Source organism: Rutidosis leptorrhynchoides, chromosome 3 (genome assembly GCF_046630445.1).
Source record: "Rutidosis leptorrhynchoides isolate AG116_Rl617_1_P2 chromosome 3, CSIRO_AGI_Rlap_v1, whole genome shotgun sequence".
NCBI lineage: Eukaryota > Viridiplantae > Streptophyta > Magnoliopsida > Asterales > Asteraceae > Rutidosis > Rutidosis leptorrhynchoides.
Genome location: NC_092335.1, coordinates 81,667,660 through 81,683,163, shown reverse-complemented (window position 1 = coordinate 81,683,163; position 15,504 = coordinate 81,667,660). Strand labels below are relative to the sequence as shown.

Below are 15,504 nucleotides of genomic sequence, written 5' to 3'. Positions count from 1 at the left end.
GTTATGGATTTGAATTTGGATTGATGTTAGAACTTGTGATTTTGGGATGAATGAAGAAGAAAATGAGGTAGACGATGAAAATGAAGAAGAATAAGAGATAAGATGAAGAAGATGAAGAAAGAGAGTAAAATGACGAATTTACCCTAGACTTAACAGACTTATTTAATGAAAGTCGGACGGGGACACTGATTGTACTTTTTGAAAATCAAGAGATTCTAAATACAATAATAAAATAAAATTGAGGAACACTGATTGTAAAATGGTGTATAATCAAAGAACGAACGAAATAAAAAAGTCAATTATATGCGTAAAAGATCCATAACTCATACCCATTCACTCCAAATCTGTAACTATATCCATAATGATTTCAGGTAATAAACCAAATGTACCCTTAATATTCTTATTTTATTATTATTATCTTTTTGTATTTTGTATTTGTATTATGCTAAAATATGTAGTAGTTTAATAGGGAGTATTAAAAAAATGTTTTTTTAGTTATATAACGCAAAAATTAGCACATACTTGAAAGAAGTGAAAGGACCAAGCTTCATCTCACTTGTGCCTTTTTTCATCAATGGACGGAACCAAAGGTAAGCAGTTGTTTTCACAATTTTGACATGTAGCAGACGAATCTGGAAATTTCATAACCAATGGGTCCCACATCTTGATAGCATGATACACCAAGTGCCAAAAATTTCAACTCACTTTTTGTGTTGCCCCTTTGTATTATCCTCTCGCCTCAACCAACATCTTAATTAATTCATCTTTTTATACTTTATGAAGTGGTAAAAATTCCAACTTTATTCTTTTCTACACGATCCAGATTCTACTTACCCTAAATTTTAGATTGGCCCAATTAATTTTGCTGTTATTGCTCGACTGTTGTTCAAACTTGTGATATGTTCATTCAAAATCTTTACTTCATTGATGATTGATGATGTTATCAGCAGGTTGTGATTGTTGGGAGAATGTGAGAAGTCAATCGTGAATTGGATTCTTATGCTTATAAGTGAACTTGATTTCTTTAATGATTTATGAAGTAATTAGCTTCATTGGTTTCTGCAGACTCACTGAATTGTGTACAGGTCAGATTTTGACTTTCACAAACATTATCTATGAGTATGACATCATCATAAGTTTATAAAGTTTATATGTATCGGTTGAGCATTTGAGCCTTGTTAAGTTGTTAATACTTGATTGAGTTGGTGGAAGTTGAGGGTAGTTATTATGGATTTATGATAAAAAAGATTGCATTTTTATGGTCTAATAACAGTTAAGTTTGATTGATTACTTGGAAATATTGTCTGGTTGTAATTTGGATGTCTTTGAAAAACCTAGATTTTTGGATTTTGCTTATTATTTAAGATTGCAAACTGTAATTCTTGGCTAGTTGGCTCAGTTTTTTAATTTTGGCCAAGAACATAAATTTCAATTTCCGATTGGTTAATCTTCATATCCCGATTGCAGTTTCGTCTTTGGTAAATCATTACTCTTGCTGTAAAGAATTAATCTTTATCAACACTTTAATTCATCTCATTACTTTCAACTTTATACAAAAAGAGATTTTATGATTGCAGAAACGATTTACAAGTCTAATTTGACACAAGATTTTGAAGAATGGGTTGGCTAACTAAGATATTAAAGGGGTCAAGCTTCAGCTCGAGTCACAAAGTGACTGAAGGCCAGCATGAAAGATTTGATGATGATGGAATTCGGGACGAGTCTCCTACGGTAGTTGACACTTTCGTTACGTGTTAGTTAATATATCACGAGTTTATGGCAACAATTTATCTTAATGTTTGTGTTATGTCTACTATTGCACTATGTGCTATGTAGGATGCATTTTCTGATATTGATATTGAAGAACTCGATCGAGCTATTGCACTTTCTCTTGCTGAAGAAGATGAGAGAAGTTTAACTTCCACTGTAGAAGACGAAAGAAGAAGTGCGCGTTCGAGTGTTGAAGAAGATGGTTCTGTTTCGTCTCCAGAGGACGAAGAACGTAATGGAGTATCCGATGAAACGGATACGAAAGGGAAAAAAGTAATTGGTAGGTTGTCTTTGCTCTTAATTTTGTTTTTGAGAAATTTTGACTCTTTAAACTTTTTAGATACTCCCCCGTCCCAATTCAATAGTCACCAGAAAAAAAAAACACACAATTTAAGAAATGTCATCATCACATGGTACTTTTTATTCACTTTTCAGCTTTATCTCTTACTTTTTATCTACGTTTTTCTTTTATATGCATAAAAGAAGGGTATAAATGAAAACTAAGACTCTTAAATTGGGATGGAGGGATTAATAATTTATTAAAACATGATATGAAGTGAGAATACTTTTATATTAGACGAGGAGTATTCTTTGGAGGACGATGAACAACTTGCTAAAGCTATTCAAGAAAGCTTAAACGTTGACTCACCACCACGAATTAACCGTGGAACCATATTTCCTCCTTTGCCAAGTTTTTTGCAAGGTGTACACAGGTAGTTATTCTGGTACCGACATTTTGTTGTTTTCCCACATTTCGGTTAAGATTTAACAAATCATTAGTTGCTGCGTATTTCGGTTAATCAAAATCCATGGAATTATGTGACTGTAGGATATGTGCTGGTTGCAAAAGAGAAATTGGTTACGGGCGATTTCTGAGTTGTATGGGTGGAGTTTGGCATCCAGAATGTTTTCGTTGTCATGCATGCAACTTACCGATATCTGATTATGAGGTCCAACTCTACTCCAAGTCAAACTTATCGTTAACAGCTCTTTAACAAGGTGTTCTTATATTCTCTCTGAATTTAAGATCTTTATCACTTTATAAAGGTTGAATTTTTATAACAAGTTGTCAAATTTGGTTCAAAATACAGATTTTTCTCTGTCAAGCAACAGTTTTTATTTCACATAGTTAGTTTGACTTGAACTTGTCTTGCTTTTTCTATGTAGTTTTCCATGTCCGGAAACCGTCCATTCCATAAATCATGTTATAAAGAGCACCATCACCCAAAATGCGATGTTTGCAAGAAGTTTGTAAGTATCAGTCAATAGTTTTCACGATACCACTTTAGTATGCAGTTGTATATAAAGATAGAATCTTTAAAATTTGTGCAGATCCCAACAAATGCAGGTGGTCTGATTGAGTACCGAGCACATCCGTTTTGGCAACAGAAGTACTGCCCTGCGCATGAGCGTGATCGGACTCCTCGATGTTGTAGCTGTGAAAGAATGGAACCGAGGGACACTAAATATTTATCTTTAGATGATGGTCGAAAACTGTGCCTTGAGTGTCTTGATTCTGCTATAATGGATACTCATGAATGTCAACCCCTTTATCTTGAAATTCAAGATTTTTATGAAGGATTAAACATGAAAATTGAGCAACAAGTTCCATTGCTGTTGGTTGAGAGACAAGCTCTGAATGAAGCTATGGAAGGAGAAAAGCATGTAAGGTTAAAAGTAATTGTATTGTCAATAACTTGGTTATGATACTTTTTAGTTGTCATGTCGGTCTCAAGCACTGTTGTAAAAGTCATTCGAGTCGGTCGACGCGTCGGTTTGGGGACTCGCCCGTCCCGAGTCGTCCAAAAACGTCTTAAAAAGTCGGTCGACGCGTCGGTTTGGGGACTCGCCCGTCCCGAGTCGCCCAAAAACGTCTTAAAATGTCGGCCAACGCTAAAAGTCGGGTCAAAGTCGGTCTGAGTAAACCATCTCCATTTAGCTGAGTGGTTACCGTCTTTCTGGGTGTCCGTGAGGTCTCGAGTTCGAGTCTCACCTAGGGATTTCATAATGCAATTTTCTTTGCAGTTGGTTATGGAGTCCTCTGGAGGCATCACTGTCTGAGCCTATCCTGTGGCAGTTGTTCAGGGGGTGCTTCCTAAGGGTGACTACACGCAGAGCCTGTCCTACGCAGAGCTTGTCTTATGGCAGTTGTTCGGTGGAACATCCTTGACACGTGTAGGAACTCTCATTGGTGGTCCCCGTTAGTGACTCCAATCTTCTTGTTTAAAAAAAAAGTCGTTCTGAGTAGGTCAAAGTTGGTCAAAGTCAAAGTTAGGTAAAAAAATTCCTATTTTTTAAAATTAGATTTTGTGCCAATTATTTATGTTTGAAAGTTTACGTTATATGTTTGATACATTTATGTATAATATATATACATTTAGTTTATTTATTACTAAAAGTCAATGTTGGTCAATTCCTGACTCGTCCTCAATTTGACCGACTCGTCCCCGATTGCGACTTTTTACAACCTTGGTCTGAAGATTCAGTTTTTTTTTGGTGGTAGGGTCATCATCACATGTCTGAAACTAGAGGACTGTGCCTTTCTGAAGAACAAACGATTCGCACTGTAAGAATTATAATAACATCTACAGTAACTTGTGTTTATGCTTTCCTGTTGCACTAAATTTCAGTTTATTTTTTCTGCCCACAAGCTCTATTCGGTGTTTATGGTTTGTTTACTAAAAAAATAAAAACAGATAATGGGGAGGCCAAGGATTGGTGCAGGTCGGATAATGGACATGTTTACAGAGCCTTATAGGCTCGTTCGTAGATGTGAAGTGACCGCCATTCTCATTTTATACGGTCTCCCTAGGTACTTTCTTACCTTTCCTTCCTAAAACACAAAATAAATAAAGCTAATAATGAAACTGGAAAAGTTGAATTGGGTCAGATGGGTTGAAAGTTGGTCAAATTGTATATTTACTGCATAAACTTCCCAAAACACGCCATTGAGAAAATTTTAATCATATATAATGCATTTTGATTATCTATAGATTTTATAACATATCGAAAAAAGGTTTCAGTCTAATCTTTTTCGACATGTACTAAGAAATGACCCATTTTTTCTGAGCATATGTTGACCCATTGCCCAACCCATCTGTTCATTTTGCCACCTCTGATACGTATTGGTATGAATCCTGCTTGTTGAGACAATCCAGTACCTTAAACCTTCATGATGTCAGGTTATTAACGGGATCAATTCTGGCACATGAGATGATGCATGCATGGCTTCGACTTAAAGGTTGCTTTTCCTTTCTTTTTTTTGTCAAATATAATGACGAAAACGTTCATTCTGCTTCCATTCTATCCTAAATATTTCTTTGTCCGTAACTGGGGTTGATCTAATACGAAGTAGTATATACTCGTATAAAACATCTTCATGTGTTGAGTCTTAAATTATAAAATATAATTAAAATTATTAATCTACTTTTTTTACACGAGACTTTAATTAGGGAAGTCTCTTATTCCAATATGTGAGCATCAATCAAACATCTAATCTCTAATTTACTCATTTTCAATATATTTTAATCATTTGAAAATTATCTATAAGATATTAAAATTATATTTTCAAATTTTAGTCTAATAATTTGGAAAAAAACAGGGTACTCTAATCTGCCTCCTGATGTTGAAGAGGGGATATGTCAAGTGCTTGCTCATATGTGGTTGGACACTGAGATTTTGGCTGGTTCTAGTGCCACTAATGTTGCTTCATCGTCTTCATCTGCACCTGCACCCACATCATCAAAAAAAGGCAAAAGGTCTGCGTTTGAGAAGCAATTAGGTGAGTTTTTCAAACACCAGATCGAATCAGATACGTCTGCAGCTTATGGAGATGGATTCAGAGATGGCAACAAGGCCGTGCTCAAGTACGGTCTCAGAACCACTCTTGATCATATTCAACTTACTGGAAGATTCCCATGCTAGAATCCAAACATCAAATAATCAAGTTTTTGGAAACATGCATTACAGGTTTTTCAGTTTGTATTTTGTTTTATATACAAGGAAAAATAACTAAATATGATATAGAAATATACCTCAGTTATGTACTTTTTTATGCGACCCATCGTTTGATTACCTCTTAATTGAATGTGAATGCTGAACATTAAGCATTCAACGTGTTTGTTTCTATCTGTGAATAACATATGGTGCTGAATGGTTCAGTGAACCATAAACATAGATGTATGATATAACCAAAATTGCAGCTTTACACCATACATAGACACTAAAGAACTAAAGAGATATATTATTGATGTCGAAATATGATAATTTACAAAATGAACCATGAACCAAAATCATCTTAAACAGAAATGGTTAATCTGACATATCTGTAGCCTGTGAAGTGGTCAGAATTCTCGAAAGACTGTGTGAAACCTCATTCATATCGGGACGAGCTGATGGATCTTTATCGAGGCAACCGTATGTTAATCTGACCACAGCCATAACTATTTCTGGAGGATAATTCCCTTGCAGACGCGGGTCAAAGATATCGGTCAACTTCTTATTATCTTCTTCAAAAAGAACCTCTTCCAAAATATCTGATAAGTTCTTATTTACCTTCTCCGAGAGATCAGAAACATGTTTTCCTGTCACTATCTCGAGTATCAGAACACCTAACCCATAAACATCAAGCTTCGTAGAGATCAAACCGTTTTCCAAATACTCAGGAGACATGTAACCTCGAGTACCAACAATGTGCCGTGTCAAAGCGAATTGACCATCTTGCCCTTCAGCCGATCTTGCCAGATCAAAATTAGTAATCTTGGCTCTAAATTCGGCATCAAGAAGGATATTGCTGCTCTTTAGATTCTTGTAAACGTACGGAGGGGTGGTGTAGCTGTGCAGGTAATTAAGCCCGTTTGCTACATCTAACGCCACTTGTATTCTTTGTATCCAGTTTAACGATTTGTTACTGTTTAACCCACTGTAATAGATCCAATCACTTAAGGGACCGTTGTCTGCAAATTCGTAAACAAGGTACCAATGACCATCGTTAAAACAAACGCCAGATAAACGAATAAGATTATGATGGTGAATAGTGTTAAGTAACTGAATCTCTTTCGATACGTCTCCGTGCATTTTCTTGATGGCAACAAAGTCCTCGTTAATTTTACCTTTATAAACAGACCCCTTAATCAAACAATCAGGACTAAAATCTTGTGTAGCTAACTTAAGTTCATCAAATTTGTAAACTTTTAGTGATTGTGCAATGCTATTTAAACTCTCCATGAATTCGGATTCATCATCGACATCCAAATTCTTAACCAATGGCTTCTCAATCGCTTCGAAACTCTGAGAAGCCGAAGAAACCGCAGGTCGATGATTAATTGTTCGCTTTCTTTTTGATAAACAAAACCAGAAAAAACCGAACCCAACGGTGAACGTGACACCAACCCCTCCCAATACTCCGATCAGCATATACACCCATTTATGATCACTGGACGTGGTGGTTGGTGGCGGCGGTTTTGGCGGTGACGATGTTGTCGGTGGCGGCGGTGGCGCTAGCGTTTGAGATCTCGAAGGTTGGTTAGACAGTGGAACTAAAAGGGTTGTAAAAGGATAAACAGTAAAATCTTGTTCTGATAACTGATTCGCATCGAGAGTTAGCCCGGTATCAACCTCGAATATCGCACTTATGGCTGAAACAGATTGTCCCCAAGTGACCAAATAAGATAACAAATACTTAACACCAGCAGCAGCTTGTTTTTCAGTTGGACAAGCACATCTTAATGGCACAGTAAGTTTCGAACCGGTGTATATATTACTAGTAAGATCGGTTCGTTCAACTTGTATAGCATGACACGTGGACAGACCTTCGAACGTATTGTTTGCAATCGAGAAAGGTGTATCTGCAGCCTGGGTGATGTAACTTGCATTAGCTTGATAGAATTGACCAAGACACGAACACGTGGTGGGCACGAGAACTGTTTCACCGGTTTTAAAATTAGCAGTTTCAGAAACTGAGTTGAGTTGTGAAAGCTGAGTGGGGTCCGCTTTTAACAGCTTGGAAATCGAAGTGACGGTGTTGTAAGGTGGTTTGGATCGGAAAGTGAGATAAGTTTGACATGTTTTGTTAACACCGTTACAGGCATAACCAAGAACAGAAGTTGAAACATTTCTGATTGTACAATCTGTGTTTGCTTTTCTAATGTATGGTTGCTGGGCTTGGATCAAAATTTGTGGACAGATTAAGATAAGAACCAATAAAAGATGCAGGGATGACATGTTTTCTGTTGAAAGATGAAACACAGAAAACTTAAATTGATTGAATAGCAAGAAAGGATTAATTTTTTAATTAATTATATGATGTAGACAGAGAATCAAAAGGTTTAAGATAATATTATATGTAGTTAGTAAGTAAGCAAGGTTTTGAATTGAAAAAGTCTTCGTTAGATGAATTGATTTGAGTGGTTAAGTATGATGAAATGATGGTGGGTGACCATGAATGATGTTAAAATATGATTATCTAAGTCAACGTTAGGGGAAGACTTTGAAAAGGTCATCTTTTTTGCTATCTTGAAGGATGTGTATTGCAATTTCCAGGTAATGAGGAAGTTGAAAACTAGTGTAGCTTTACTAATTTAATCCTGTTGTGATAAAAGAAAAAACATGTTGTGGCTGACAAATTTAAATTAAATGTGTATTATTATTCTACCTAACTGCACAGTAAATTATTGTAATATAAATATCGAAGGATGTGATTTGCATAAGATACACACATAAAATATATTTCATATATCACCATTCTTTTACTTTCTCTTATTTTATGTTTATTAGTAACCTATAGTTAAGAACAAACCCACTAAAGGTAGTTATAAGCCTACTGAATTATAACACTTAGTTATAAGCCTACTGAATTATAACACGAACCAAACCACTAAAGGTAGTTATAAGCCTACTGAATTATAACACGTTATCAGCACGAAGTGCTCCGTATAATCAAGGTTTATATAAGCAAGCACAAGTCACTAATCAAGTTCATGATGTACACTACTGGAATGCAAAATCAGTCAAATGGTGGGGATCTTTGTATTGCAGACAGTGGTACCACACACACTATACTAAAATCTAAAAAATATTTCACTGATTTTAAAGCAACAGAAGGAACGGTACATACTATATCAGGTCCTGCGGATTTAATAAAAGGAATGGAAAAAGCAAAATTCATGTTACCAAATGGTACAAATTTTCTGATAAAAAATGCCTTATTTTCTCCCATGTCAAAGAGAAATTTGTTAAGCTTCTATGACATATACCAAAATGGATATGATTATCATGTAACATCTCGCATTTTTCCGTTAATTCATTTTAACGTCCGTCTTTTTTTTTTTAAATAATCTTTCGTCACCTATATTCGTACCTTCCGTTAACTAACGTTCTTAACATTTCCGTTATTGGATTATAACATCTCCCGTTTATTCTCGCATATTTAAAATAATTCGTTTGATAATTCACGCACCCGCTTTCAAGCTCGAGGGACCAAAGTTACCAAGGACCCAAACTAATGACTAGGTCAACTAGTCAAACCCCATCTCATCTCCACTCATTCACTTCTACCTCCCCACCACATCTTTTCTCTCTAGTTACAAGAACACTCATCTCACCCAATTCATTAAATCATCATCTATTTCAATTCAAGCAAGCAAACATCAAAATAAATTATATATTCGTGATCCTCTCTTCATCCTCTTCAATTTGGTACCAATTTCACTACTTGGGGTAAGGTTTCTAAAAACTCTAGATTTCTCTAATTCGATTATATGAACTTGAAATGGTGTTAGTTAGTGTCTATGGCTCGAGTCTAACATGAATATGTGATTTGTTTGCTCGATTTGTTGTTTTGGAGAAACTTACATGAACTTGAAAATGGGTTAGTTTAATCTTTGATTTTGGTTGATTAAATGTTGTTTAAATGTGTTACTAGCTGAAATGTCCCGTTCATATTGATTATAAACGTTCCATATTAATTGATTTCGTTGCGAGGTTTTGACCTCTATATCAGACGTTTTTCAAAGACTGCATTCGTTTTTAAAACAAACCATAACCTTTATTTTATCGACAAGGTTAAAAAAAGACACCACCTAGATTATCCAAAAATGATAATCTAAAAATATCACACTTACACACTACCAATACATATTGGTTTACAATATTAATATGTTACAACAAAGTAAATCTCGAATGCAGTTTTAAACAATATTATACAAGCATGCTGACACCAAATCTTGTCCATATATAGCATGCAACAGCGAAAACTCTTAATAATCACATGAGAATAAACATTCTTTAAACGTCAATAAAAATGTTGGTGAGTTATAGGTTTAACCTATATATTTATCAAATCATAATAATAGACCACAAGATTTCATATTTCAATATACATCCCATACATAGAGATAAAAATCATTCATATGGTGAACACCTGGTAACCGACATTAACAAGATGCATATAAAAATATCCCCTATCTTTCCGGGAAATCCTTCGGACATGATATAAAACAACATCGAAGTACTAAAGCATCCGCTACAACGGATGGGGTTCGTTAGGCCCAATAGATCTATCTTTAGGATTCGCGTCAATTAGTAGATCGGTTTACTAATTCTTAAGTTACCAAGCAAAAAGGGGCATATTCGGTTTCGATCATTCACCCATATAATGTAGTTTCATTTACTTGTGTCTATTTCGTAAAACATTTATAAAATTGCATGTATTCTCATCCCAAAATATTAGATTTTAAAAGTGGGACTATAACTCATTTTCACAGATTTTTACTTCGTCGAGAAGTAAGACTTGGCCACTGGTCGATTCACGAACTTATAACAAATATGTACATATATATCAAAGTATGTTCAAAATATATTTACAACATTTTTAATACGTTTTACTGTTTTAAGTTTATTAAGTCAGCTGTCCTCGTTAGTAACCTACAACTAGTTGTCCACAGTTAGATGTACAGAAATAAATCGATATATATTATCTTGAATCAATCCACGACCCAGTGTATACACATCTCTGGCTAGATCACAACTCAAAGTATATATATTTTTGGAATCAACCTCAACCCTGTATAGCTAACTCCAATATTACTGCATATAGAGTGTCTATGGTTGTTCCAAATAACATATATACATGGGTCGATATGATATGTCAAACATTTGCATACGTGTATATGGTATCCCAAGATTACATAATATATTAGAATACATGTATAATACAATATGATTTAGCTAGGATATGATTAATATAGATTTGTTACCAATTTTCACGTAGCTACAACAAGCAAAAATATCCAATCTTGTTTTACCCATAACTTCTTCGTTTTAAATCCGTTTTGAGTGAATCCAATTGCTATGGTTTCATATTGAACTTAAGTTTATGAATCTATACATAAAAAGTATAAGTTTATAGTCGGAAATACAGGTTACAAGTCGTTTTTGTAAAGGTAGTCATTTCAGTCGAAAGAACGACGTCTAGATGACCATTTTGGAAAACATACTTCCACTTTGACTTTAACCATGATTTTTGGATATAGTTTCATGTTCATAAGAAAAATCATTTTATCAGAAGAACAACTTTTAAATCAAAGTTTATCATAGTTTTTAATTAACTAACCCAAAACAGCCCGCGGTGTTACTACGACGGCGTATATCCGGTTTTACGGTGTTTTTCGTGTTTTCCGGTTTTAAATCATTAAGTTAGCATATCATATAGATATAGAACATGTGTTTAGTTGATTTTAAAAGTCAAGTTAGAAGGATTAACTTTTGTTTGCGAACAAGTTTAGAATTAACTAAACTATGTTCTAGTGATTACATGTTCAAATCTTCGAATAAGATAGTTTTATATGTATGAATTGAATGATGTTATGAACATCATTACTACCTCAAGTTTAGTAGGTAAACCTACTGAAAATGAGAAAATTAGATCTAGCTCCAAAGGATCCTTGGATGGCTTGAAAGTTCTTGAAGCAAAATCATGACACGAAAACAAGTTCAAGTAAGATTTCCACTCGAAATAAGATTGTTATAGTTATAGAAATTGAATCAAAGTTTGAATATGAGTATTACCTTGTATTAGAAAGATATCTTACTGTAAATAAGAAAGATTTCTTGAGGTTGTATGATCACTCAAAGTGGATTTGCAAGATTGGAAGTAAGCTAGCAAACTTGGAAGTGTTGTTGGTGTGTTCTTGAGTAGTTGTTTTGTATCTTGGTTTATGTATGGATTTATGAACTAGATTGAGCTAGATTTTGTTGAAGATGATGAAGAACACTTAGAACAAAGGAAGAACACTTGAGAGAGAGTAATTTGATTCAAGAAAATTGCAGTGAATGTGTTTGTGTACACCAAAGTTCACGTGAATATTGGCTTGTCATATAGGCTCCATTAGTTTGTTATTTTGTGAGATATTTCATGCTAGATGTTAAATGATGGTTCCCACATGGTTAGGTGACTCACATGGGCTGCTAAGAGCTGATCATTGGAGTGTATATACTAATAGTAAATACATTTAGAAGCTGTGTATTGTACGAGTACAAATACGAGCGCATACGAGTAGAATTGTTGATGAAAATGAATGAGAATGTAATTGTAAGCATTTTTGTTAAGTAGAAGTATTTTGATAAGTATCTTGAAGTCTTTCAAAAGTGTATGAATACATATTAAAACACTACATGTAAATACATTTTAACTGAGTTGTTAAGTCATCGTTAGTCGTTACATGTACGTGTTGTTTTGAAACCTTTAGGTTAACGATCTTGTTAAATGTTGTTAACCCATTGTTTATTATATCTAAAGAGATGTTAAATTATTACTTTATCATGATATTATGATATATAATATATCTTAGTATGATATATATACAGTTAAATGTCGTTACAACGATAATCATTACATATATGTCTGTCTCGTTTCGAAATCATTAAGTTAGTAGTCTTGTTTTTACATATGAAGTTCATTGTTAATACACTTAATGATATGTTTACTTATCATTTATCATGTTAGTTATATATATATATATATATATATATATATATATATATATATATATATATCCATATATATGTCATCATATAGTTTTTACAAGTTTTAACGTTCGTGAATCACCGGTCAACTTGGGTGGTCAATTGTCTATATGAAACCTATTTCAATTAATCAAGTCTTAACAAGTTTGATTGCTTAACATGTTGGAAACACTTAATTATGTAAATATCAATTTCATTTAATATATATAAAAATGGAAAAGTTCGGGTCACTACACTAGCATCATTAGCTTCAATTTGGTATGTTGGTTGACTTAGAAAAACTTCATAAACAAAATTGATGAATTCATGATTCTTGGTTAGGGTTTGATGAACTTTAAAATGAATTTTTGATGCATTGAATGCTATGAAATGTTGTTAGTAAGTGTTTAGTTGTATTGTATATTTAATTACCTTCGAACGGCGTATCGTATGTGTAAATTGATTCCCGAATCACCATTTACATTTTTGAGCTTGAAACGTTAAATAATGATCTTTCGGCGAGATTTCAGTTATTGTAAATGATGTTTTTGTTTAATGAAATGTGTTTAGTTGTATTCCTTGTTAAATTACCTTTCCAACGATATAAGATACGTGTTTTGAATGTTTACGGTTCATAAGTTATGTTTGTTTGAAGTTTGGTTCGAGCATATACATGAAACAGACCAGCATTTTTTTTTGTGTGTTAAGCCGCGACGCGGATCCTCTAGCCACGGCGCTGCTTAAAGCGTGGAAAGTGGGCTGTCCAAAATTTCCAATTTTCGTAAAATTCTAACTATGCTACGCAACTCCGATTGACATGAAACTTGGCCAACATGCTTATATATGACTTCTAAGCTTAGAAAAATTGTCCGAGACCCGACCCAAACACGTTGACTTTTTCGTTGACTTTGACCAAAGTTTGACTTTTAGTCAAACTTAACCAAATACTTATGCAATCGTTCCAATCTTATTTTATACTTGATTCTTGCATGAAACTTGACAACGTGACTCACATGTTGTATATTCGAGTCGTAACGAGCAATAGGACTAATTGAACACATTTCGCCCGACCTTGTGTCGTAACCGGTTAATTGATACAACTTAATTGTTTAGGGCAAGGCTAAGCAACTTTCATGCACACGTTTACTTTGTGAAGTACATTTATACTCGTGCACTCGAGGTGAGATCATAGTCCCATCTTTTCAACAACTTTTACTCTTTAAACTATGGAATGAGAAACATATACGTATCATACTTTTATGTTTTGAACACAAGTACGAAAACAAACATTCCACAGCGAGTTAGAACAAAAAGCCTCAATTCAATTATCATTAGTTACACTTGCAGGGTGTAAACGTGAACTTATGTTATGTGATCACATGGGCTTGATGAGCCCTCATTCGGACGGTTCGCTACCGTTAGTGGATGAAATATATTTTCGAGTATAGTGTATGTTCTAACACTACGTAACAGGGTACAAAATAGTTAAGTTTGATAATTGGGTGCTCGCGAACATACTTTTGGAATGCAAATGATTCAGATAATCAACGTTATGGAAATACAAAATCTTGTGGTTCAAAACAACGTTTACAAATACACCTATGATTTCACCAACGTTTTTCGTTGACAGTTTTCGATATGTTTCTCAGGTTCATATTTAGCTACTTGATACATGCTTCCGCACACTTTAATTACTTGCTTGGGGTTAAGCATACATGCATACGCTAGTGATAGCACCTTTGGATTCAACTTAAAGCATACATACTTACGCTTTTTATAGTAACCATGATTTTCAACTAATTATGTCGCAAGTTATTTCATTTATACTTTATAACTTTTGTAAACTTAAACTCTTTATCGAACCGTTTGGTAACTAAACTTTGTAAGTCTTACACGTTTCAAATGAATGCGACATAATTTTGGTTAAACGCGTCTCATTTAGGGACTATGACCACGCAACGGGACCTAAGTTAACGGTGCCGTCAATGACGATTTTTCCGGGTCGTTACAGATGGTATCAGAGCGTTGGTTGTAGGGAACTAGGATATGCATTAGTGTGTCTGACAGAGTCGTTAGGACGCATTAATGAATCTAGACTACAACCGGATAGTTAATCATTGCATTCTGACTTGCATTTGCTATAGGTAGCTCTTACTTGACTACTTGTGCATTTATACTTGAATCATTCTTAGGCGAACTTCTTAATGGTACCAAATTTTCATCATACGAACTCGTACTCTGCCACTTTCTGATAACACACGTAAATTCAAGATTTATACGCGTAAGGATAACGACGACTTCATTCGTTGCACTAGTTCGGGAACTTTGTCTCCCGGGTTGTTATTCACCACCGTCCCAGCTTACTATCCACGAGTACTATAAAGTTTCCACCACTATGGAAATCACTAGCCACTACCGATATTACACCGGTGTTCTTCACTATCTACCACTTCTTGTTACTACCCCCAATACTCTAGGAGAGTATCTTCATCAATACTTATCACTACGATTACGTACTACTCGTTATCATAATTCGTTACTCCTTTCGTACCTAAAGACATTATTGGTTGACTTGAACCGCATTGACGTGAACAATCATTTATACACTTCCCTCAGGAAACGTTTCTTCAGAGTTACACAAATCCTTTCGATTCGATACAAGTCACGTTAGAGATGCCATTACACACTATTCATTTTAAATCTTTATGATTACACGAACTTGAATTTATGGTG

The 15,504-nt window shown here is 34.6% G+C and overlaps 2 protein-coding genes across 4 annotated transcripts; one reads left to right on the top strand and one right to left on the bottom strand.

The window, feature by feature from the left end:
* Positions 1 to 559: 559 nt before the first annotated feature.
* On the top strand, positions 560 to 5,908 carry LOC139900553 (protein DA1-related 1-like). 3 transcript variants are annotated; one of them, XM_071883321.1, is made up of 12 exons: positions 560 to 590; positions 951 to 1,085; positions 1,578 to 1,731; positions 1,837 to 2,050; positions 2,348 to 2,483; positions 2,600 to 2,720; positions 2,938 to 3,021; positions 3,103 to 3,435; positions 4,274 to 4,336; positions 4,467 to 4,582; positions 4,953 to 5,011; positions 5,372 to 5,908. In XM_071883321.1, the coding sequence occupies exons 3-12, from the start codon at positions 1,618 to 1,620 to the stop codon at positions 5,692 to 5,694; spliced, it is 1,563 nt and encodes a 520-aa protein (XP_071739422.1). In that variant the 5' UTR covers positions 560 to 590; positions 951 to 1,085; positions 1,578 to 1,617; the 3' UTR covers positions 5,695 to 5,908. The 3 variants fall into 3 exon arrangements, with proteins under 3 accessions (XP_071739422.1, XP_071739421.1, XP_071739420.1); XM_071883320.1 differs by lacking the exon at positions 560 to 590 and adding an exon at positions 744 to 785 and having other exon boundaries at positions 948 to 1,085; XM_071883319.1 differs by lacking the exon at positions 560 to 590 and having other exon boundaries at positions 819 to 1,085.
* Positions 5,909 to 5,997: 89 nt separating this feature from the next.
* On the bottom strand, positions 5,998 to 8,127 carry LOC139900552 (lysM domain receptor-like kinase 4). Its single transcript, XM_071883318.1, has one exon. It carries the CDS (start codon positions 7,990 to 7,992, stop codon positions 6,082 to 6,084), a length of 1,911 nt encoding a protein of 636 aa, XP_071739419.1. The 5' UTR covers positions 7,993 to 8,127; the 3' UTR covers positions 5,998 to 6,081.
* Positions 8,128 to 15,504: the final 7,377 nt, after the last annotated feature.